This window comes from Mauremys mutica, chromosome 3, assembly GCF_020497125.1.
Source record: "Mauremys mutica isolate MM-2020 ecotype Southern chromosome 3, ASM2049712v1, whole genome shotgun sequence".
Taxonomy (NCBI): domain Eukaryota; kingdom Metazoa; phylum Chordata; order Testudines; family Geoemydidae; genus Mauremys; species Mauremys mutica.
Window position 1 is genome coordinate 9808968 of NC_059074.1, and position 24817 is coordinate 9833784.

Sequence of the window (24817 nt, forward strand, 5' to 3'; positions counted from 1 at the left end):
TGATGGTCCTTAATGAGCCATCAAGCAGGCTAGGCAGACTAGCAGGCTAGCCAACTTGTCTGTGGTGTCAACCAGAAGCACAGCAAATTTGAAATACAGACAGTATAGAGCCAATACTCATAACTTCAACTACAAAATGATACATACATATAGACAGCATAATCATAACCAGCAATCCATAACCTGGTCTTAGACACCTTATATGACCCCCTTTACATAAGATTTGGTGCCACTACTCAATGCACAAGAAACAATACTAATGCACAAGAAACAAAGCTAATACGGGCAATCTGTTTTTATTGTCCATGCTGAAGGGATGCCAATAAAACTACATGAAAGCGACAAAACCTGGATTACAAATTTTCAGTTGTAATAATCTCAGTTGCAGCAGGTAAAGTAGGTTTTTAAACCATCAATTTAAAAACTGTAATGTGTCCCTTTAAAAAGAAGAGTGCCATGAACTGGCAAACCTTACTGTTTTTTCTACTGTGAGGACAGATATTCCAGCCCAGAGGGAAGGGTGCTGCTTTTTGAACAATTAACAGCAGATACTGCATTCCTGTATAACAAGTTTATAAAAAAACAACAAAAACACCTATAAAATGCTGGATTATGTAGGCAGGGAAGAGAGAAAATGGTCTTTTCCTCTGTTGTTTGCCTAAGGGTCATTGACAACAGGGCTTTGGAGCGGAGCCCGGAGCGGAGCGTGGAGCAGCTCCGGAGCAGTGGAGCTGCAGGTTTTTGCCTGGAGCTGGAGCACAGCTCCAAAGCCCTGACTGACAAAACTAGAACAACAAAACCAAGAAAAGTACCTTAACCCACTCAAGATTCCCATTAATTAAGATCTTCCCTATATAGTTAAGGGTTGGAAATAAAAGTCCCCAGTTCTGATCTCAAATCTGTTTTCCACCAATTTTACATTTGTGTAAGTGACGGCAGAATCAGATCAATGACCCTTACTTGGGCTGTCTGGATGTAATGGAGAATTAAGTACATCAAAAATTAAATTGCAAGAGGCAATTTAACTTTTGAGAGCTATAAAATTATTACCTCCCCAGGAATCTTCCAAACACCTCAAATTAAGAGTTACAAATTCTAAATTATATTGTGTGCCGAGTTTAAAATTCCTCAGAACAATGAAGACACCACTACATTAACATACACCTCTACCTCAACATAACGCTGTCCTCGGGAGCCAAAAAATCTTACCACGTTATAGGTTAAACAGCATTATATCGAACTTGATTTGATCCGCGGGAGCGCGCAGCCCCACCCCCCCGAAGCGCACAGCCCCGCTCCCCCGGAGCGTGGCTTTACCGCGTTATATCCAAATTCGTGTTATATCGGGTGGCATTATAACGGGGTAGAGGTGTATATGAAATTCATCTCTGACTCAATATCCCTTAATGAGACTACAAACCACGTAGAAAACAATCATAGGCACTTTCCTTTCCACAGCAGGTATAGAATAATATTTAGAAGACTATATACAATATTTCAATGTGTATACTTCAGTCCTTCCTCACCAAAAAGCTATGAACTCCCATAAGAATGCACAAAGCTTCTTTAACTACAATTATTGGTCATGTTAGCATACAGGGAAGTTTGAGAGGGAGAGAAGAACAACTCCCTGCTGAGCAAGGTGTGAGTACTAATCTTGGGGTGAGTGAGCTTGTTTGGTTCTCTGTCTTTTAGGTTAAAGTCACAGTCACAGTGTCAGTTGAGATTGCGTGTCTGGATATTTTTTGAGCCTTTGTTCCCTTCGTCATCCTCAATCAGCCTTATGATCACCTGTGTGATTAACAAGTGGGTAGGGTTGACCTAGAAGGGAAGGGATTAAAAGCCAGAGGCTAAGCGACCGAAGGGAACTAGCAAACAGGGAAGTTTGAGAGGAAGTTTGTAGGAGGGAGACGTAATATAATCACTATGGTTAGGAAAGGCCGCATAACCAGTGCCAGTGCTGCTCCTGTCTCCTCCACCTGCACCTGCATCCAGACAGAGAACCTGACCATGGATGCCTCTACCCAGATGTGGATTTGCAGATACTGTGGCCTGTATTTGACTTCATAGAAAGCCAAGCTGGGGAGACTATCCAATGTGAAAGGAGTCTGCTGGCGGAATCTCTCAGGAAGCAGGTGGGAAAGCAACAGGAGGAGGTGGCTAGGTTGATAAGCATCTGTGCCCATGTCATATGGAGACCTCCAAGGTTAAGGAAAATATCCACCTAGAGAGGCCTGCTCTCGCACCACTGGGGGAGGAGGATGCAACTTTGTCACAGGGAGGACACTGGCTGCTACTTACCTCTAGTAGCAGGCAGTGATCCACCCCGCTCTTAACACAACAACCACAGTGATGATGGAGAACCATTATGCTGCCCTTGCAAGAGGAGATGAGGAATTGCTCCCAAAGGTGGAGGAGAAGCTCTGTATCTCCAAGGCTGGGAGGATTGCGACCACCACTCTCAACAGGGTAATAAGTCTTGTGGATGGGGGGGAAGTGGCAGATGTGGTATATCTTGACTGTAGTAAGACTTTTGATAGCGTCTCGCATGACCTCCTCATAAACAAAACAGAAATATATCCTAGATGGAGCTACTATAAGGTGGGTGCATAACTGGTTGGAAAACAGTTACCAGAGAGTAGCTTGTTCCATAGTCAAGCTGGAACATCTTCATTCTTTTCTTATTTAGAAATGTGGATTCCTTGAAAGGTACTTTATCTTCACTGCAACAAACTGACAAATGAAAGCAGAATTTCACACATTTTGCTTGGACTTCAGGACAGTGATATTAATTACATGAAACTATTGAAGGAAATGGCAAATTAAAACATGCTAAGACACCAAGATGACTGTATCTGTATTACATTTACAGCCTTAAAAGGAAATCCATGACCTGGTATACTAAGCTTTTGATGTAGATTAACTTTTCCAAAGGGCGGGGGGGGAGTTGTGGGCAGTTCTTTGTAAATTGCTATGTTGACATAAAAACCTGACTCCCATTTGAATATTTTCATGTAGATGATTTTTCTAGCTGTCGTATGCCATATATAAAGACTCGTTTGTTTGTAAATCACAAATGATGATTCATCTTTACTACTGTCAATTTGCACTGAGACTGGCCTATGAACGATATACTTCTTGCATGTCATCTACAAGTAGACTTGTTCCTCAATTAAAAACCTTCTCCAACTATTGAGAGACGTTTGCCTGAACAGCAAGCTGCTTAACAACTAACATCACCAGGCCATAGAAAGCAGAAGACAGTTTGCAAGTAGGTCAACAATGTTAAAAGATATTCTATAACTTGAAGCTGTATTACATATCCTGTAAAAAACAAACACACCTTTATGTAAGGTGAACTTAAGGTTGCAGGCATATTACAGGTGGTTTGATGATATCCATAACATCCTGAAAAGTAGTGTAAAAAAAAAAAAAAGAAAAACACATCTGAAATGCAGAGTAGGGCTTGCACTTCTCAGACAATAATTGTTCACATATGGATGCCACCTTCCCTTCCCTTCTTTGCAAACAGCGTAGGTTATTATAGATTTTGCCAGATTAACAAGACTAAAAAGAAACTTGTTTTACCTCCCACTGTAGACTGCAAACTTATCCTATTATAATCTGCCTTCAAAATCCATTTTCTTTGTGAGTCTCAGTGACAAAGTCTATAGCTCGTGACACGCTACAGAGCTGCATGAAGACAACTGGCATATTCAAGAACTCATTCTTAGTGGTGCTCAGCACCTGTAACTCCCACTGAAAACAGGGGAGCTGAGAGGTGCTCAAGACCTGGCTTGAATTAAAAACAGTTTTCACGTACATTATAGTCCACAGTATAGAATTTACAAAACTTTTCATAGCTCTGAATTGGATGGTCACAATGAAGGGAAGATTGACTAGCAAAGAGCCAAACTGGGGAGAGGAAAGAGGGATGGGAAGAACATATTTATCCTTTAGACATTTACATAATTGTAAAATTTTATTTTTAACTAAGTTTATTTCATGTTTTGCTTGAGAAAATACAGCAGTTTCTTTTTATAGCCCTATTACGCACACAAGCCTGCAGGGATAGTTACAGGTTCTCTTTATTACATTTTCTCCATAGCAAGAGTTTTTGATTAAATTCTGCATTTTCATTTTTAGTCTTGAGTTAGTATGAAACTATTTTACAGCCTGATTACATTCTCAGTCCCAAACTGGTTGTCTTTCAAATGCAGAACCAAAAGATTCTTATTCCAGTCACACATTTAAAATGTCATTTCAACTTTTTGTTCTAAAAATAAAAAAAGATTAAAATAACTATAGTAGGTTTCATTTGACAACTGTAGGAATTTCTGAATCCTTGTTTTGTCTCTCACACCAGACACTGCTCTTCAGCTCATAGGCTGTCATGTGATGACCATATTTGTCTAGTTTCATAAATTAATACTTAAGGCCCTGGACATTATGCAGTTATTTAGCCTCCCAAATGGCTGAATATATTTGCATTTTTGCCAGGATGCTACATTAATCCACATATCACAAATCCACAAAAATTCTCATGTTACTGCCACCTTCCAGTTCCTTAGTATAGACACCTACCATTTTCTGTACAACAGCCACCTTCCTTTCTGGCACAGCTCCTAAACGTCCAAGTCCTGCACGTGGTAGGTGTTTCACATGGCAGCCACCTCCCCAGGCTGATCAACTCCTAAACCACATAAGAGTGGAACCTCCACTTCTGTGTGGTTTATGAGTCTTAGATGGCAGCTGCATACTCTTGGAAGCCTCCTTCTGCTGTCCTCAAGATAGTATTTCAAATCCTTCTACCTCTGCCTGTTCCCACACTTACCCATCTTAAGTTCCATGCAGGATGGGTAGTCAGCTGCCATGCAGAGTGCCCAAGCATCTCAGGAGCGTGTACATACACATACACACACACATAAACACACACACACACAGAGAATTATTTCAGTAAAATTAAAGATCCCTTTTGAGTACAAAATACAGTTCAGCTCTACTGCATAAATCAGGAAATATGCTACGTAATTTAGGTCTAATATGCCTTGTAATACAATAAGTCCTACTAATAACTGACTTAAAAAGTAATTGGTTTTGCCAAAAATCTGTGCAACCATTCAAATAGTTAAGTCATAATTTTAAATGACAAAGGCCTGGATTAGAGGAACTATTTTACAGCTAAACTTTAAGCTTGCTTAGGAAGTTGATCTATAAAAGTCAGCAAGAGTTTGCATGGAAGAATTTCATAAGAAAGATCTACAGGTGATCTTACTGAACACATCTGTTAAATACTGTTTTCAAACACTCAGGCAACAGAGCTACACAGGCAATACTAGTCATACAGGAAACATCGGTCTCACAAGGCTCTTTTTGCTCACTAGAATTACTGGTTAGCTGTATTTCCACACCCTCAGTACACCAATATGGATCTTGTGAGCTGCAGGCTTCCCCTCAGCTCGTTGTCAACAGGCCAACCAGTCACAGTCCAGGATTTTTTGGAACTTTTCCATAAATGCTATGTCCATTCCATCTTCCTTAGTGGATGCTTTCATATTACAAGACACAGTATGAAGACTTGTTTAGTGTGAGACTAAACTGAATATGTAACTCATGAATTCCACTCACAATTGGAGCTTTAGAAGTGAATATGAACGTTCATCCATACGGCAAGAAATTCCTCAACAGCATCCTGATGTGCACAGAGCCAATTAACTAACAAGTTCTGTTTCTACACCCACAGAACATCAATTGGGAATTGATGCCATCCCAAGCAAAAGTAAAATAGGAGCTAGCAACAGAGAGGAAAGGGGAAAGAAAAAGGCTGTAAATTGTAACTTATTCTCTTTTCATCTTCAGGCATAGAAACATTTCCTTCCCCAGCAGGCTTGAGGTCAGATAGCAACATAAGAATTGCAGGACCAGACCTGACCAGTGATCCATCTAGTCCAATATTCAGTCTCTGGCCACGTTCAGTACCAGATGCTTCAGAGTAAAGTTCAGGAAACCACATACTGAATAGTTATGGAACCTGCCCAATAAAGGAAGCTTCTGCGTAACCTCAAGAAACAAGTGGTCACGGCTTATGCCCTGAATCATGAGGCTGATATGATTTCTAAAAGAAAGTCATCCTACTTAATGTAACTGTGTATGTTCCCATCATCAATATAAATGGATAATCCTTTTATGAATCCTATTAAGCTTTAGGCTTTAGTGATATATTGTGGCAATGAGATCTACAGAGTAATTATGCATTGTGTTGCCTTTCTAATACTTCACTGAATGACCTCTTGTTCTTATATTATGAGAGTACATAAGAAGTCACCCTTTGCCTTTTCTGCACCATTCATTATTTTACAAATCATTCCATCTCCTCTCTAAACAGTCCCAATTTTTCACCTTTGTGTATGCGTCTCTAATCATTTTGGCATCCCAACTCTGGAAATCTCCAGTTTCTGCTCAGTTTTTCAGATGGAGTGACCAGAACTGAAGACTTCATTATTTTATGCTAGGATGAACTGCTGTTTTTTTTTTTTAAATACAATGGCACTATATTCACACTCCTTTAAAACCAACGTTAAACAACGATCAGATGTTTTCATTGAACTTCTCAGGTCCTTTTCCCTGAGTACAACATTACTTTGCATTTGTCAACATAAAATTTCATCTGCCATCATGCTACCTAGTTCACGTAGATGTATTAAGTCCCTCTGGAGTTCCTCAGTTTTCTCTAGTCACGACTAGCCTAAATAATTTCTTCTCACTTGCAAATGTTGTCATCTCATTATTCAGGTGTTTTCCAGGTAATTCATAAAAGTAAAATTCTGGTTCTAATAGTGTCCTGGGGGCACCCCAATGTCAATATTCAATATGGGAAAAAGTTGACCATTTATTCCTCCTCTCTCATCTCTTAGCTGGTTTTTAAACCTATAACAGCGATTACTTCTCACCCCTTGACTACTTAGTTTCTTAAGGGATTTTGCCAAAGGCTTTTTTTAAAAATCCAAATAATATTATATCAGCTAGTTTTCCTTAATCTGCTATTCTGTGGACAAGTTCAAATCAATTACTATGCTACAGATTGCATATTTTAGTTAGCAGTTCAGCCACTTCACTCTGTAGTCCCTTTAGAACTCTTGGTTGTATGCTACTTAGTACTCTGGACTCAAAGATCATTATTTTCCAGCACCATGTCTTTTGATACATCAATCTCTTACACTATCTCATCTTTATTACCTGAAAAGAACAGGTCTGGGGAAAACCCCATCTCCCTCTCTTCTGGAACAGGAACAAAGAGCTCTTAACTTCATTAAAAACAATCAGTCCCAACACAGAGAAAGAGTTGAAGAGTTCAGCATACTGGATTATCTACTGTTTCATCTCAAACTTATTAAATCAGCCACTCATTTCAAAACTGCGGTCTATGAAAAACTCACCCTGCTCTAGAACAGCTAGGCTGTTTGCTGAGCTCCATAGAAATTAGTTCTGCTTTCTCAATACCCTGTCAAGTTCACCTAGATAAGATTTATCTCCTAAGGGATATTACCCAGTGGTTAGCGGTAGCCATAATGATCCAGTTGCCATGTCTCCATGACTCTCAGAGTAGAGCTTGTTAAGAATCTCTACTGGCAAAGGTTGTAGCCCATAATTGTTTGCCATCTTCCGCTCAAGTCTCAGTAGGAGCTGCCACATCTGCCTCAGAAAAACCTGCGGAAGGTGAGTGGCTGAAGAATCCTATAAAGGCACTAAAATGTTCGTGCTTATAATTGGTTGGGCTGTTGCTTATCAAGTGAGCAAAGGAGATAACCCATGAATTCCAAACATGTATACTGAGGATGCAAAAAAATCTCAGTTGAATAAGATGCCAGCTGATTCCATCTTCAGCTTTCTGAAAATCCTCAGGGGATAGTGAAAATTGTGTAAATTCTTTACGCAACCCAGTTTCCTTAGCAACAGACACTGCTGTCATTTTGAACACTAAAAACAAACCAACCATGATTTAGGGTTTTTTAATTAATTAAATTATTTATTATTACTAAGAGCAGTGTTAGATATTTGAGGGTTGTTAGATATTTGAGGGTCACTGTCAACGACACTTCTAACTGAACAGTTTTTACCTAATATTAGTATAGCCAAAAGATCATTTTTGTTTGTATGTTTTTGTTTATATACAAAAATTATCAAATGCATAAAGTAGTCAGTTGCACAATTTACCCTGGAAGGTCCCTTGCTTGTCAGTCTGTCATACAATAATAGGGAAGGGGGGGATTTTGAAAACAGTTATGTGACTATAAAATCATAAATAGGGACTGGAACTGAAGAACATGCATAGTATCTGAAAGTACTTTTAGCGCTTAATAAAGGCACATAGTAAAAAAAAAAGTACAATACTCTTTGTAACGCTGGCTTCTATTGGACAGATTTAGTAAGTGCTGTAATTTACAACCATCCTTCCTTGTTCATAACCCTGGGTTTGACCACTATGCAAATTAACCAAGGGTTTATCATTTACACACAATTACAGTTATGCCCTGTAATTTAACTCCCCTTCCCTAATTGGTCAAAAGTAGTTAATTTCTAGCCTTTTAAAAAAAATAATCTCAGTCTTTTTAAATATAATGTTTTCTAAACAAAAAAACAAAACAAAAAAGTCTAGAATCAAGAAGACTTAGAAGCTTCAGGAAGTGCCATCTATTTATGGGTTATTCAAAAACTTAGTTCTTACAGACATCCCAGTTGTTATGCAGATATTATCTTTTCACCCTTATCAAAATGAATTCACACCCTCTCACCATGCCAACCACAAAACTAATAAACTTTTGACTAATGCTTGCAGTGCACTGTAAAATTTTATGTTGGTGAGGAAATATGAGCCCTGACCTTCTGCAACAGAGAGAACACAAACAGCTCCATAAAATAAAATTAGGCTTGGTCTACACTAGGAACTTTATCTTGGTATAACTACATGGCTCAGGGGTGGGATTTTCAGGCGACACAGTTATATCAACATAACCACAGACGCCAACTTTGTGAGTGCCCCAGGGCTCAAGCACCCACAGAAAAAAAATCGGAGGAGCTCAGCACCCCGGCCCATTGCCTGGCCCACACTCCGCCCTGAGGCCCCGCCCCTGCTTGACCTCTTCCCCTTGGGCCCCATCCGTGCTGTGCCTCTTCCCCCAAGGCCATGGCCGTTTGCTCCTCTCTGCCCCCTTCTCCCGTCATTCGTCCTTAAGGCAGGAGGGGGCAGAAAGGAACAAACAGTGGGTGGGAGGCACTCAGGGAAGAGGGCAGAGAGGAGCGAGCAGCAGAGACACTTGCGGGGGGGTTTCGGGGGAGGGGGCAGAGCAGGAGCAGGAAGAGGCCAAGTGGCAGGATGGGGTGAGGGTGGGGAATCCACCATCAAAAACAAAAGCCAGCGCTTGTGAACCTAACCCCAGTGTAGGCAGTGTAGGCTATGTCAATGGAAAGGCTTCTCCGGTTGACATAGCTACTGCCACTCAGGGAGGTGGAGTACCTATGCTGATGGGAGAAACTCTCCTGTTGGCATAGGTAGCGTATTCACGAAGTGCAGTAAGTGTGGAGATGGGAGGAGCGAGACGGAAGATCAACTTCTAAGGATCTATAGCAAAGCATTTTTTATGACAGCAGCTTTAGAGAAGTTGTTCCTGGTAGGCCTTTGCAGAGAGCGTTACGGAACAGGTGTGTGAATATATATATATATATATAAATAAAATACAGCTTCCTTCTTTACAAGGGAGAAAACACATCCAAAACCAAAATAAGATTGGAGCCAGTACTGTAGCATACCACCTTGGAGGTTATTCTGTAGATTTTGAAGTTGATCTACTTTACATGAGCAGATTACTGACACTACCAGCAAAGCCATAATAAGGGCTACTCAATACAGTAACTGACTAGATTTCTCTGTCCCATGTAAGACCACTCCTGGGTTAAGGAAGGCTAGCAGGGGTAATAAGTGTCTTCAAGGTGTAACCTGTTCAAAAACACACAGAGTCAGACACACTTCGTCTAAGGCTTTCAAATCATTTGAGTAGCATTCATTAATTTTCACCAGCTCTAATGAAGTAGGTAAATACAAGATCCATCCTGCAGATGGGGAAAACCAGAAACAGAGATGTTAAAAGTCCAAGTTTTCAAGATATCCATTAAGAGTTGAAATAGAATTCAGGAGTCTCAAATTTTCTTTTAAACAACACTCCTAAGTATGAAGTTTTGCTTTACAAATCTAGAGTATTATTAAAAGATTAGTCACTGAACATCCAGTCATACGTAAGTAAAGCCATAAAGCAGCCAGAACAGTTGACTTGCTGGATTGTTTAACGCTTAAAATAAAATAAAAAATAAAACAAAACAGGGAGTCAAACCTTCCAAACTCTACAGTTGATTATTTTGTGATGCAGGTGAAAGGCAAGTGGGGAGAAAGCCTCCTTTAATACAGAATACAAGGATCCCAAGAGTTACTAATAACTGACTTATAAATTGCCTTGTTCACGTACAACCTCACTTCATGGTCCCTTACCCCAAACTAGGACACCTTATCAACTGAATTTTCGTTACTGCCTGAAACCTTCTACCTAAAACTTGAACAAAGCAGTGAGGAATTTTCCACACACTCATGGGCCTGGCCTCGAGGAATTTGTGTGGGGAGGATGTAGGGACAGTGCAGATGTTTTGGTATAAATCTGCTAGATACAGATATGTTCCCTCAACCATCGTGCCACAGACAAATTTCTCTGACTCTCTGCTACCCTTTTCAGTTATGCAGGACTGTATTTGTCCCTAAAGTAATATTTCACAGACTGTGGAAACTGGGAAATGGAAAATGCTTGCCTGTTGACTTGGCCACAGTACCAGATTTTCTGACATTTGTGGATGGAGGGATGTGTAATGCAGAACTTTAAACAGACTGGCCAATGTCACAGGTAAAGGACAGGGATGAGGTAGCCACGTAATCCATAAAAAACCAACAATGAATATGAACTACTGTGTTCCACACCAACAACCTCCATCTGGCTTTGCTGCAATTATATGGTTCTCAGTTTTGTACTTAGGCCTTCAGTCTCTTTACTTAGAAGTGGGAGGAATACTAGTTTTCCTTTCACAGGGGATACACACCCTGTAATCCCAATATAACAGTCTAGCAAATTTGAACTTTGCCCATTATTTAGTGAGCTGACTCAGTCCAGGGAAGCGAAAGCACTTCCACCTCGTGACTGAATTCCCCACCCACAACAGGTATTTTAACGACATGTTCCTTACCCACTACCAGTGACATGAATAGTTTAGACAACTTTCAAGACAGAATTAGTTGGTCTTGTGGCTAGAGCCGAGGACTGGAGTCATGAGCTAAATAATATGGGTTCTATACCTAGCTCTGCCAGACTTCCTATTTGACTTCAGGCAAGTCACAAAAGCCCTGAACCAGCTTCCACTGACTTCAGTAGAAGCCTTTTCATTGACATCAATGGAAGTTTGCATAGGGTCTCCTTAATCTCCTCTTGCCTCACTTTTCCACATGCTACTTAGGGCTTCAGAAGTTTACATGACCTCATCTAGCCCAAAGACTAAGTCTACTGGACAGGATGAATTACTGTACCACTATACTCCCAAAACCACTGTAATTTTTTAAGAAAAAAGTAGTTATGCATTGTATTTAACACTGTCAACCAACTTTAAGTACGTTTTTTGAAATGTAAAGAACTACAATTCTCACCTGTTATTCTTTCCTTACCTTCCTAGCATCAATATACTTCCTAACTCCTGGTTTTGCTCTTTTTTTAAATAATGGATAATGTCATCTCTTTTGCTGTATTGTTTTCAGTACATTTTCACTGGTCTCTCTCTACACTTCACCCTTCTTTCTTTCAGCCCACTTTGTTTTCTGTTTCTCCTTTCTTCTCCTGAGAGCAAACAACAAATAAGCTAGTCACTCCCCACCTCTTTCAAACATCACCAGGACCTTTGGCATTTAGGGGTTAATAAATTTGCAGTCTCTTGGACATTTTCTACACAAAAGTTAGTCCCTGCCTTCAACTGTCATCTCCATGCTAAGGATTCCTAATGCATCTAATACGCTCAATATCTAGGCACCTACTATAGCTATAGAGCTCTCCAAAATGCCTACATGCCCTTTTTCCCTTACTGACCAGACAAGCAGAGTTGGATGAAAAAGTATGAGCAAATTTCCTTCTTCCAAAAATGAGGGAGACTTTGCCCTGCTCTGAAATCAGCTGTCACATCTAAAACAACCCAGACAGGAGTACAGAAATGAATAAATGAAAAGGTAACTAACGGCATTATGGGTTGAAATATTAGCTGGGAAGGGTGGTGAGCAAGTATTCACTCTAGAATCACCTATAGATCTCAAAAAGAACAGGAGTACTTGTGGCACATTAGAGACTAATAAATCTGTTAGTCTCTAAGGTACCACAAGTACTCCTGTCCTTTTTGCAGATACAGACTAACACGGCTGCTACTCTGAAATCTGTAGATCTCAAGAGTACCTTACTGAGGTGGATACACATTATTGGCCTCATTTTAAAGATGGGGGTAACTATATTGGAGAATTTAAGAAATGTGCCCAAGGTCACATGTCGAAACCAAATTCTCCCAGTTGCTAGGTCCATACCTAATGTAGTAGACGAGTGCTTCTTAGTTTAAAAGTCTTACCTGGCATCTCCCTTTGCAAGATTGGTGTTTACAGGGTGAAGAATAACCTTGTTTGTGTCCACATCCACCACACATTTTGTATGCAGATCAAACTCTATAAAGAAATAAAAAAGTGTCAAATGCTATTCTTAATGTACCAGATTTTATGCACCATTGCTTCCTCTAGCCACCAAGCTCCCCACTAGCCACACAATAAAAAGAGAACTAGTGTTAAACTTCAGTGCCAGAGATATTCTATTGTGATTGATTTAGTCTGATTTAAAAGCATTTATTCTTTTCAAAATGAAAGTAGTGTTTAAGTTTTGTTGAAGGCAATACGAGACTTATTTTAGGGAAGTAACCATTAGCATAGTACCATCTTGACAGCTCTCCTTGCTGCTGTCACAGTTCCGCATATCTACTCGGGGGCAGGCTGGCCCTAGTATGAGGCAAGTTTCCAGTTACGTACTCATCCACTGGTGTGACACAGAGATCTTGTGCCAGTTGCCAGCACTGAGACACCAGCAGATTCCAGACCAACTACTAGAGACAAGAGGGGTGACATCCCTGGAAGTAATAGGCCAGCTGGTGCGGGTAATAAAACCGTTAGGAGAGTATGGGAATACTCTCCACCTCAAGTACTAAAACAAGTTTTTGGCAGAAGTGAAGCAAGACTGAAGCGCTTACTAACCAACAGGTGGAGTTGTCGATAGGGTGACATAGGAGCAATATTATGACAGTATATAAGAAAACCCACTTTTACAAGGCCCCAAATGAGTAAATAGTATTTAATTTAATAATTGGAGATATACCTATCTCCTAGAACTGGAAGGGACCTTGAAAGGTTATGGAGTCCAGCCCCCTGCCTTTGCTAGCAGGACCAAGTACTGATTTTTGCCCCAGATCCCTAAGTGGCCCCCTCAAGGACTGAACTCACAACCCTGGGTTTAGCAGGCCAATGCTCAAACCACTGAGCTATCCCTCCCCTGAGGCCAATATATTCTTTATTCATGACAGATACTAATCATATTGCTTAAATCACTTCTGAAAAATGCTCAGATGCTCAGATGATGAAAGCTGAACCTGAACAGAATATCCTCACTTTTACATGCTAAAAAAACCTTATTTGAGTCACCAAGATGTGTTCATACCTAAACTGACTAAACATATTTACTGTAATCCTCATCTCCACCTCCACTCTTTGCATAACATCTCAAATTCAGACTGTAAACTCTTTGAGGCAAGGACCATGTGTTTCACTTCATTCTGTGAAACACCTAGCACTTCTGGGCACTACACAAGTAACATAGTAGACGCAGGTTTCTTTCATTTTCCATGTAGCCATCTATGAATAGATTTGTTTTTTACCTTATCAAAAAAAGGTTAAAAACAACCCTATGCATGTGTGTGTGAGAATGACCTGTGTCTTTGTCATCCTATGAATAAGCACAAAACAGAAAGCCAAGGTGCAAGGGTGCAAGAACCAGATTTTATTCGTTTGGAGAGCGCTAGTTGCAATTAATCTAATGTGACCCAACCATATAATTGTTCCTGTCGAATGCATTATATAAATCACCAGTAAAGAGCAGAGAGATAGTTTTGTTCTGAAAAATTTTCAACCAGGCAAATTTCTGAAGCTCTTCTAATATTAGTTTTGACTCCTTCCTCCACATACTGACAATCAGTTTGCCTATCATTATTATACAGTACTGTCAGTTTAACTGAGTTTATATTTATGCTCTCCAGCCATGAAATGCCAAATTTTCTTGGTCTGGTTGGCTAGTAATTGCATTTCAAGATTTTTAATAAGCAGCTTATTCCTCACAATTACAAAAAATATTTACATTTCTAGTGTAAAGCACAAAGTGGAACAAGAGATGACTTATGTTCAACCCAGCCTTGGACAGTAGGTCTATCAATGTTGTGTCTGGAGCCAATAGTCCTCCTCTAGCCCCTGAGATTAAAGGGCAATGAAGTGCTTCCTGTTTGGGGCTCCCCACCCGCTCAGGGTCTCAGTGAAATTTAGAGAGATCTGTTTGGGAAGTACATTCAGCAAGTTTGTAAGGAAGATGGGATAGCTCCTCAAAACCACATGTCCTCAGGAAAAAGGAAGGAAAAAAAAACCTGCCAGCAGGTTTAGCACATATTATACACACTATCTTTTGACAAAGAATCCTGTGGCACCTTATAGACTAACTGACGTTTTGCAGCATGAGCTTTCGTGGGTGAATACCCACTTCTTCGGATGCAAGTGGGTATTCACCCACGAAAGCTCATGCTGCAAAACGTCAGTTAGTCTATAAGGTGCCACAGGATTCTTTGCTGCTTTTACAGATCCAGACTAACACGGCTACCCCTCTGATACTATCTTTTGACAGTTACAAAGATATCGTAAAACCACCCTCTATGCTAGAAATCCTGCAGACAGACTGGTATGTGTTAGACAGGCAAACAGGACCTCGAGAAACAATTATACATTATTTGATATGTTGGAAGGAGAAATTAAGAGCATTAAGGCTACCTATCCAACCTACCTTGCGTATATGATAGCCTACACCTTAACCCTAAAAAAGAGTGGCTGGAATTTAGCCTTCAAGTAGATCACGTTCATATTACATTGATTGTGTTTTGTTTACAATATGTAATAGCTTATGTGCTATGACGGATGTGAAGGCTCAGACACCAGAATGCAAAGAGCAAAAGCTAATTTTTTTAAGTCTCATGATTTTTAAACCAATCTTATGATTATTTTTTAAAGACTGACTCTTGATTGACTGCTTGGGGCTGGCAATACTGATTAATGCTACCAGATTTACTGGGACTAGATACAGCATTAATGGATGAAGCACAATCAACAACCACTTGTTTCACTAAAGGCAGAAGAATACTATCAGGATACAGTAATGACTACTTTTAGAGAATTTGAGACTTCACAGTTTCATCATCTTGGAAAATATTTACTATAGAGTAACAAAAGCCTATTTCAGAGCTGCAGAGCATGGGAACTGGGACATCTACTCCGAAAACAAAAGAAATCAAAAATATCTTTGCCACGTATCCAAATTTACCTTTTGGACTTGCATCAGGTGTTTAACAAAGTCATGTGAATAACTGTTAGATAATGTGCACTCACCACTCATACATGCTGGTATGTTACCTTCATTTGAATGAATGAATTCTTACTGTGCAACTGAGGCATGAAGGAAAATGGTGGGCATTTCCTCTCTCCCGACCTTTTTCTTGATTCCTCCAAGGTGTGCATAAGGGGAGACTCATCTTCTTAAAATCATTAGAAGAAGAGCCCAGGTCCTGAAGATCTGAGGAGCTGCATCGGAGTGGGGCTTCACCTAAGTGCATCAACCCCCTGGCAACCCTTATGAGTCTGATAAGAAATCCCATACACAGGCCTTATGCTTTTAGCCCTGTGACTAGCCCGAAGAGCTTGTGGGGTTATGTAAACTCTACTTCTTTATTTAGGGTGAAAATTAAGGAACTGCATGTCCAATTTCACCTCAAATTTTGTAGATAAATACAACTTTAGGCCCACACCTAACTTACCAGTTCTAAGGCAGATACAACCTTCAGGGGATTTTATAGATTGGATCTGGGACTCAAGAAATCAGGCATATGTGGAAATTTCTGATACTGATGTGGGGTATTTTTAAATAGCTACCTCTGAGGTGGCTATAGTTCAATGGTAGACAAAGTGATCCTAATATACAGTTTGTAAGAAGTGCTTTATGGTAATTCTAAAGGAAAAGTGCGATACTAAAGTAAAACTTGTATGTCTGCAATTTATCAAAATGTTGGTCAACATTGAGGAGTTATGTTGCCTTTTAAAACAACTATTTCAGTTTTATTAAATCTGTTGGCTATAATGACTAAAAGGTATATTTTATGTGGTTTATACAGAATAACTGAAGTATGAAAACTATGAAACATGAAAATGGTATTAACTGTATAAATAACTAAAGCTTTTATTTAAAAATGCAACATTGCTAGGTCAAATTTGGCCCAAAATATATAAGTTCAAAATAAGCTTTCACAAAGTTTGAGACCAATAGAAGTTTTACCTGATTTTTTTTTTTTAAATGCCAGTGGAATTTCTTTTTTCCAATTTAAAACAGATTAACATTACTCTGCAGAGTTTACAACTGTACGTTTTGGTATTATTTGAAGACTTCAATAACTCAGACATAGGTTAGGGGTTTGTTATAGAAGTGGATGGGTAAGATTCTATGGCCTGCTTTGTGCAGGAGGTCAGACTAGATCAGGGGTCTCAAACTCAAATGACCCCGAGGGCCGCATGAGGACTAGTGCATTGGCCCGAGGGCCGCATCACTGACACGCCCCCTTGCTGCCCCTGGCCCCACCCCCAATCCACCCCTTCCATGAGGCCCCGCCCCTGCCCTGTCTCTTCTCCACCTCCTCCCCTAAGCGCGCGCAGTTTTAATAAATATATACACTCAGTAATGCACCTCACTCAAAGGACAAAACACGCACTTAGATTTACTGCCTAAGGCTCTGGGAGGGAGTTTGGGTGGGGGAGGGGGTCTGGATGCAGGCTCTGTGCTCGATGCAGGCTCCAGGCTGCGGCAGGGGGTGGGGGTGCAGGCTTTGGGACGGAGTTTGGGGATAGGAGGGAGTGCAGGGGTGAGGGCTGTGGGGCTGAGGGTGAGGGGTACATGATGCAGGAGGGGGCTCAGGGCTAGGGAAGAGGGTTGGGCTGTGGGGTGAGGGCTGTGGATGAGGGGTTCATGATGCGAGGGGGCTCAGGGCTAGGGAAGAGGGTTGGGCTGTGGGGTGAGGGCTGTGGATGAGGGGTTCATGATGCGAGGGGGCTCAGGGCTAGGGAAGAGGTTTGGAGTGTGGGGTGAGGGCTGTGGATGAGGGGTTCATGATGTGGGGGCGCTCAGGGCTGGGGCAGAGGATTAGGGTGCGGGGGGATGAGGGGTTCATGATGTGGGGGCGCTCAGGGCTGGGGCAGAGGATTAGGGTGTGGGGGGATGAGGGCTCTGGCTGGGGCAGAGGATTAGGGTGCAGGGGGATGAGGGGTTCATGATGTGGGGGTGCTCAGGGCTGGGGCTGAGGATTAGGGTGCGGGGGGAATGAGGGCTCTGGCTGGGGCTGAGGGTTTGGGGTTGGAGAGGCTCAGGGTAAGGGCAGCCTGCCTTGCCAGTACTGGCGGAGGGCAGGCACTAGGACCCTGCGGCAGCAAACAGCAAATCTGCTGGGAGCCCTCCGGGCAGCAGGCAGGGGAGAGGCGCGCTGCGTTCTGTCAGGCAGGGACGCAACACAACGCGGCAGAGGGGGGGGGGGGAACACGCGGAGGGGGGGTGGCAGGAGGGGGCTGGGACCTGCTCCAGGCAGGGTCGCGGCGGCGGGGGGACACCTGCGGTGGCCGGGGCCGATCCAGGCAGGACCGGGGGGGGTGGGGGGGCGGGAAGAGACCCAGCTCCAACTATTGCTGGAGCAGGGCGCCCAGCCCTGAATATTGCTGGGGCCTGGGCCCCACACAAGTATATAACCTGCCGCCCATGCCCCCCGGCCCGGCCCCGGCGGGTCTCGCTTCCCTTCCCCCCCCCCAGCCCGGCCCCGGCGGGTCCCGCTTCCCGCCCCCACCCCCCGGCCCGGCGGGTCTCGCTTCCCTCCCCCCCCCCCCACGGCCCGGGCCCGGCGGGTCCCGCTTCCCTTCCCCCGGCCCGGCCCCGGCGGGTCCCGCTTCCCCCCCCCCCCCCCCGGCCCGGCGGGTCTCGCTTCCCTTCCCCCCCCCCCCACGGCCCGGGCCCGGGTCCGGGCCCGGCCCCGGCGGGTCCCGCTTCCCTTCCCCCGGCCCCGGCAGGTCCCGCTTTCCCCCCCCCCTTACCCGAGCGCGTCTCCGGCGAGGCCTGAGCTCCGTCCCGCTCAGAGCCGCGTGGTGAGGGGGCGGGGCTGGGAGCTCCACGCCGAGCGCAGCGCTCAGCCCAGAGCTCCCAGCCCCGCCCCCTCCCCACGCGGCTCGGATCGGGGCGGGGCTCAGGCGCTCGGACGGAGACTCGGCGCTCTATGCGCCGAGGCTCCAGGAGAGGGGCGGAGGCGGGAGCCTCCGCTTTTCTCTTGGGGGCCCCTGCGGAGCTCCCCTGGGGAGCTCCGCGGGCCGCAGGGAAGAGCTCCGCGGGCCGCATGCGGCCCTCGGGCCGCATGTTTGAGACCCCTGGACTAGATGATCATAATGGTCCCTTCTGACCTTAAAGTCTATGAGTCTATTATGCTACTGCATGAGAACCTAAATGTGAAGTTAGATTTTTGTTTACTAAAGTTTGTCCAAGCTGAAAAAATGCAGAAATCTAAATAGCATTAAATGTGAAGAGTTTTGAAAGCATTTGTTTTTTAAATTTTGAAGTTTTATAACACAAAAAAAAAATAAAAATTTTTAAAGAAGCACCATCATCTTAAAAATTAGTTTGGTTTCTTTTTAAATTTGAAAGTAGTTTCAGATACCACATATGCTCTCTGCCATCTTTTGTTTTAGAAAAATCTGAAAAGTCATTATTTCTTTGCTATGTGAAAGGCCCACACAAAGGGAAAACCAAATGATTATATACAAAGTACTGTCAACTGCACAAAGTAAGAAGAAAAAAATCTGCGCAAAGTTATAGCAAATGTAGGCATTCCTTGTACAACAGTTATTTAAAACAGACAGCAGTGTGATTTAAGGTGATATGTTCCTTCAACCTAACATCCCTTTATTTCTAGACAGTCCTCTTTCAAGTTTCCTCTGTTACATAATTCTGTAAGAACAATTCGTAAAATTATCAGTTTGCAGTAATTATAGATTGTTTAATATGTATGAGTGCATCAGGAAGAGCACAATACTGTATTGTGATCACATCAGCTAGATAAGTTAGAAATCAAAGAGATGTGCATGTGTACTATATGTGCATGAGCATCACGAGAATTAATGACAAGTTGTTGAAAACCCATCGGAAGTGTTCCTTTTGTCTTCTGCTGTTCAATCTGATATACAAGAAAAGAAAGCCTGCCAAATGTTCCTCATAAAGGCATTCCATGTGGCAGTGCATTCTTTTTTACAGAGATTTCTGCTGTTGCATATACTGTTCATTGCACAAATATTTTAAGTAAATTAATTAGTCTGGAAAGTTTCTGATCCAGCAAGTACTCTGGTGGAAGTACAGTGTGCAAGACTGCATAACTTCTCTGCTTCATTGAAGTAATGGCTGCTTTAAAGTTACACTCAAATCTTAGTGCAATGGCGTTTACTCTCCCATAAACATGCTAACCAGAAACCAGTTTTAGCAGAGTTTACTCTTTGACTATATCTGATCATTTGTTGACTTCAAAATGATCAAGTAAACATAAAGCCAAAACAGCAAGGTAATCTCATACAAAACTAGGCTTAAGAGTACATTTACTTAGTTTAACAAATTATTTTCCTTTGCAGTATACACATTTGACTCAACAGTGATTGCTCAGAATTAAGGCTACGATTACGTCAAGGAGGTCACAGAAGTTACAGAATCTGTGACTTCCAGAGACATTTTCTGCCTGGGGCTGGAACTGTCAGCAAGCAGCACCGCAGCTCTCAGCTGCAGCTGTCAGCAGGCCCCCAGCAGCTCCTAGCTGCCAGGCAGCAGAGGGACCCCAGAGCTCCCAGCCCCTGCGGACAGCAGGTTCCCTCCCTCCCTCCCCCCGAAGCGGCCCAGCTGTGGCGGGTAGGCAGGCCCCAGAGCCCCTTTGGGAGCTGGAACCTCCACCCTCCCCATTTTGTCAGGGATATTTTTAGTAAAAATCAAGGGCAGGTCACGGGATTCCCTGAATTTTTGTTTATTGCCTGAAACCTGTCCATAGTTTATACTAAAAATATCTGTGACAAATTCTGAGCCAAACTCATAATTATTTACCTCTTTGAGAGTAAATGCTAAGCACACCCAAGGTGTTACAAGCATTTCTCAGTTATGCAATTATATTTTAAGCAAGCTGAAACAAACTAGAACCACATGCTTTATCTATGTGTCATTGCATAGTTTTCCACAGTGATACCCATGTTTATTATTGTTTATACTATGAGAGTTTAATATTAATATACTCTAACCATTCACTTTTAAAAGGATAATGGAGAATAAAATTCATTGTTCTTCACATACTGTCATCAAGATGTGACATTTACCACTTCATTTGTGAAACTAGTTATGCTATAACAATAAGATTAATCATGCATAATAAACTTCAATTCTCAGATACATCTTTTATATTTCTGTAGCACCTTTCATCCAGAACATTTCACAAACAATATATTCATAACATAGTGGAAATGCAACCACCTCCAAAGTGCAGGGCAACAAAAAGTTGGTGCACAGGACATTGCATAATAGTAGAAAATATACAGCAAGGACACTAAGGGCTAGTCTACACTGCCACGGCAGCGCTTTAACGTGGCTTGTGTGGTTGCGGCAGAGCGCCGTGAGAGAGCTCTCCCAGCGCTCTAAAAAAAACCCACCTCCATGAGGGGCATGGCTTCCAGTGCTGGTGCACTGTCTACACTGGCACTTTACAGCGCTGAAACTCGCTGCGCTCAGGGGGGTGTTTTTTCACACCCCTGAGCAAGAAAGTTGCAGCACTGTAAATTGCCAGTGTAGACAAGCCCTAAGGAAAATTCCTTCTCTTGAAAAGAAGGCCTTAATATCCAAACTGACGCAAGAATCCTTGTTCTTACATTCAACATGCTGGGTGGTACTCAATTTATCTACCTTGGAAAGAGGAAGGTCTGAGTTAACATGACAGATTTAAACATATGGTTCCAAAGAATCTAGGTACTTCAAATTTGAAGCAGAGATCACTAAACCATCTTTTCCAGATAAGGTGGTTGTTAAGATAAACAAAGGTATGCTATAGTTAAGATCCCTCTACACTAATATATAGGCATGGTACATCACTAGATAACTGAAAGGATTTATATATGAATCAAACATTAGTGTATCTATCAATACTATTTGGAATGAAAAATAAACTTGAAGACAGAAGTGTAAAAATAAATTTTAAGAGCTCAAATTGTCTGCCATTAAATTTCCCTTATTTGTTTTTATGGGTGCAGTTGACATTTAACTGGATCACATCACACACTTTTATAAAGTAAAGTAAAGCACTCACCCTAGCTACCATAAAAGTAAATGTCACTTCACTTGGAGTTACAGATTGGCATCATGATGAAATTGAGAGCTTGTGAATATTCCTTAGTAAAATGAACTACATTGGAACTAAGACACCCCAACATAGTCCTAGTCAATTGAAGAAAACAGCTGTGAATAATAGTAATAATAATAAGAAGAAGAAGAAGAAGATACTTTGGTAGCACCCCAAAAAGGTTCAGGGTTTCATTGTTAGTTGCTAAATACACAACAACGAAGATATGGTTCTTGCCCAGAAGACTATCAGGTCCTCACTCATGTGAGTAGTTCCACAGAACTCAATGAGATTACACACATAAGTGTTTATAGTATTGGGATGCAATCTGAGACAAGATGCAACAAATGAGCAACATAAGTGGACCAATGAATGTTTACTCAAACACCCACTTCAATGCAAGAAGTTAGTGTGGTAAACCTGTCTTGCAAGGAGGAAGATGTAGTTATTTATATGGGGCCCAATCCAACTCCCATTAGCTATAATGGGAGCTTGATCGGTCCAATAATACAATAGATAAAATGGTAACCTTTTCAGCACAGAGATCCTTGTACTACTTCTGCAAAGAACCTATTACTACGTATTTATACAATGCCTAGAAGTGTAACAAATAGATTTATATGCCACTTTATAGATCTACAGCAGAAAGCTCCCTGCCCTGAGGAATTTACAGTTCAAAGACAATAACAGCATGTAGACATCAAGAATATTTCAAAGGTTAAGTGTCTACAGTCTGACTAGGAACAGGTTTATAATATTTTAAAGTCTCCTTTTGGGGGTCACGAGCAATGACCCCGAACAGAATTCACTTATTTCTCATTTCACATCCAAAGACCTCCCAAGATTCATACTAATGTTACTAAAAATGAAATGCAAATTACAACACAGGTTTTTAAAAATCACTCTCTAGCCTTTAGGTTTGTTAAAAAAATAAAACCACAAGAACAACTTTTAAAGTGTTACCAGAGGATGATCCCTGAGACAGTCAGACTTTAAGACTGCAAAACACATACCTCAATTGCAACATTATGAGGGGCAACCCTCATTTACCTCAGTAGTACACAAACTTGGCATTACCTCATTGTTCACTACAGTAAGTTTCAGATGCATCAGAAGTGTTGTATTAAGATACTAATTGTGCGTGCATGTATATTTTTTCCTTAATTTATTTCCTGATTTTTTTAAATGCTATATTTCCTTTTGTAAATTCGTTTCTCAACCAGCTGCAGCAACTGAATTTTTCTCATTTAAAACAAAAAAAAAGTAAAAGAAAAGAAAAGAAAAATATCCAGTCTGTAACTGAAACTTGCCTATGGGGTGTATTATTTTTAAAAATTCCCCCATCGATTCACCCTTCCTCTTCCAGCTACTTTTATCCTCATGTCCCCATAGTCTGGGACACGTTGGGTCACTCTCACATGTGGGGGGAGGAGTCATTTCATGGAAGGGAGAAGGGAAAGCTGATGGGGGGGAGAATGAGGGGGGGGGACAAGGAAGGAAGGAATCTGAGTGGGAAGGAAGTGAAGAGACAAGGAAGGAGACCCATTGTCAAATGGGTGCAAGAGGTGGGGGAAGAGAGGAAGGAGGAAGATTATGAAGGGGAGACCTTAGAAGGAACGAGAATCATAAAGGATAGAAATGTGGAGTAGTTACAAGGGGAACGTGAATTAGTCGGGTGGGGGGTAACTCCTCCCCTGTGGAGGCTGCTTAACCCCACTCAACCTCCACAACAGCACGGTCTGTTCCTCCCTCACCCTGGTGCTACCTGCTGCCAGGCTCCCTGGGGGAGAAGGGCAGTAAATCCCTCCCCCCCCCATACACAGTGCTTGGCTCGGTGCGGGCTTTCCTCAGCGAGGGGTGACCCTCTCTCTTCAGGGGGCAGTGGGGGGGTCACTCCACCATCTCCCGCTCTCCCCAGCCCTATAGGGAGTGGGGTGGGATAGGTGGGCCTCTCTCCCCACCCCAGCAAGCGGTGTTTGTTGTGGGGTGTCAGTCGGCGGGGGTGTCACTCCGCCATCAGCGATCGGTATGTGTGGGGGACACGGAGGGTCGGTGTCTCCCTCCCCAGTGGGTGGGTGGGTGTCTCCCCCCAGGGGGTGTCGACCAGTCACTATCTCTCTCCCCCCCCCTCAGCGAAGGGAGTGTGGGGGGCACTGGCCGGTCACTGTCTTCCCCCCCCCCCCGCAGAGAAGACGGGGGGTCGGTCGATGTCTCCCCTCCACCCCTCAGATGGGGGAGGCTGTCGGTCAACATCTCGCCCCTCAGCGAGGGGCAGGGAGCAGTGTCGGTCAGTGTCCCCACTCGAGGCGGGGAGGGTGTCTGTCGGTCTCTCTCCCCACTCGGGGCGGTGGGGCTCGGTCAGTGTCTCCCCACTCGGGGCGGGGGGGGTGTCGGTCAGTGTCTCCCCACTCGGGGCGGGGTGTGTGTGTCGGTGTCTCCCCACTCGGGGCGGGGGGTGTGTGTCGGTGTCTCCCCACTCGGGGCGGGGGGGGGCGGTCAGTGTCTCCCCACTCGGGGCGGGGGGGGGGCGGTCAGTGTCTCCCCACTCGGGGCGGGGGGTGTGTGTCGGTGTCTCTCCCCCCCAGCGAGGAGCAGGGTCGGTCGGTGTCTCTTCCCACTTCTCTCCCTCTCCCTCTCCCCCCCCGGGCCGGGCCGGGCCGGGCCGCACTCACCTCTCCTGTTCATGGGACGGACCCGCACCGCCACCTTCACTTTGGAGTCACCCATCCCGCCGCCGCCGCCGCTCCTCCGACTCTCCCTCCTCCTCGGCTTCCGTCTTCCAAGGAGGCACGGGACACCCTGCCGGCAGGGGGAAGCGGAGGGAGGAGCCTCGGGACTCCATGCGGGAGGGAAGGGGACTACAGCCCCCAGCGGGCCACGCGCGGGTCAGCAGGACGTGATGCGTGCTGGGAAGCGTAGTCCCGCGGGTCCCTGTGACTCAACGTAGAGCGTTGCATGCTGGGACATG

At 43.3% G+C, this 24817-nt stretch overlaps 1 protein-coding gene across 1 annotated transcript in view; it reads right to left on the reverse strand.

Annotated features, from left to right (window-relative positions):
• KIF13B (kinesin family member 13B) overlaps window positions 1–24566 on the reverse strand; it is a 211673-nt gene extending 187107 nt beyond the window's left edge. Inside the window, exons 1-2 of the mRNA XM_045010266.1 lie at window positions 24522–24566; window positions 12691–12784 (exon numbers count right to left, since the gene is read on the reverse strand). Of these exons, the coding sequence (XP_044866201.1) occupies window positions 12691–12784; window positions 24522–24534 (107 nt within the window). The 5' untranslated portion in view covers window positions 24535–24566. The remainder of the gene's footprint in view (window positions 1–12690; window positions 12785–24521) is intronic.
• Window positions 24567–24817: the final 251 nt, after the last annotated feature.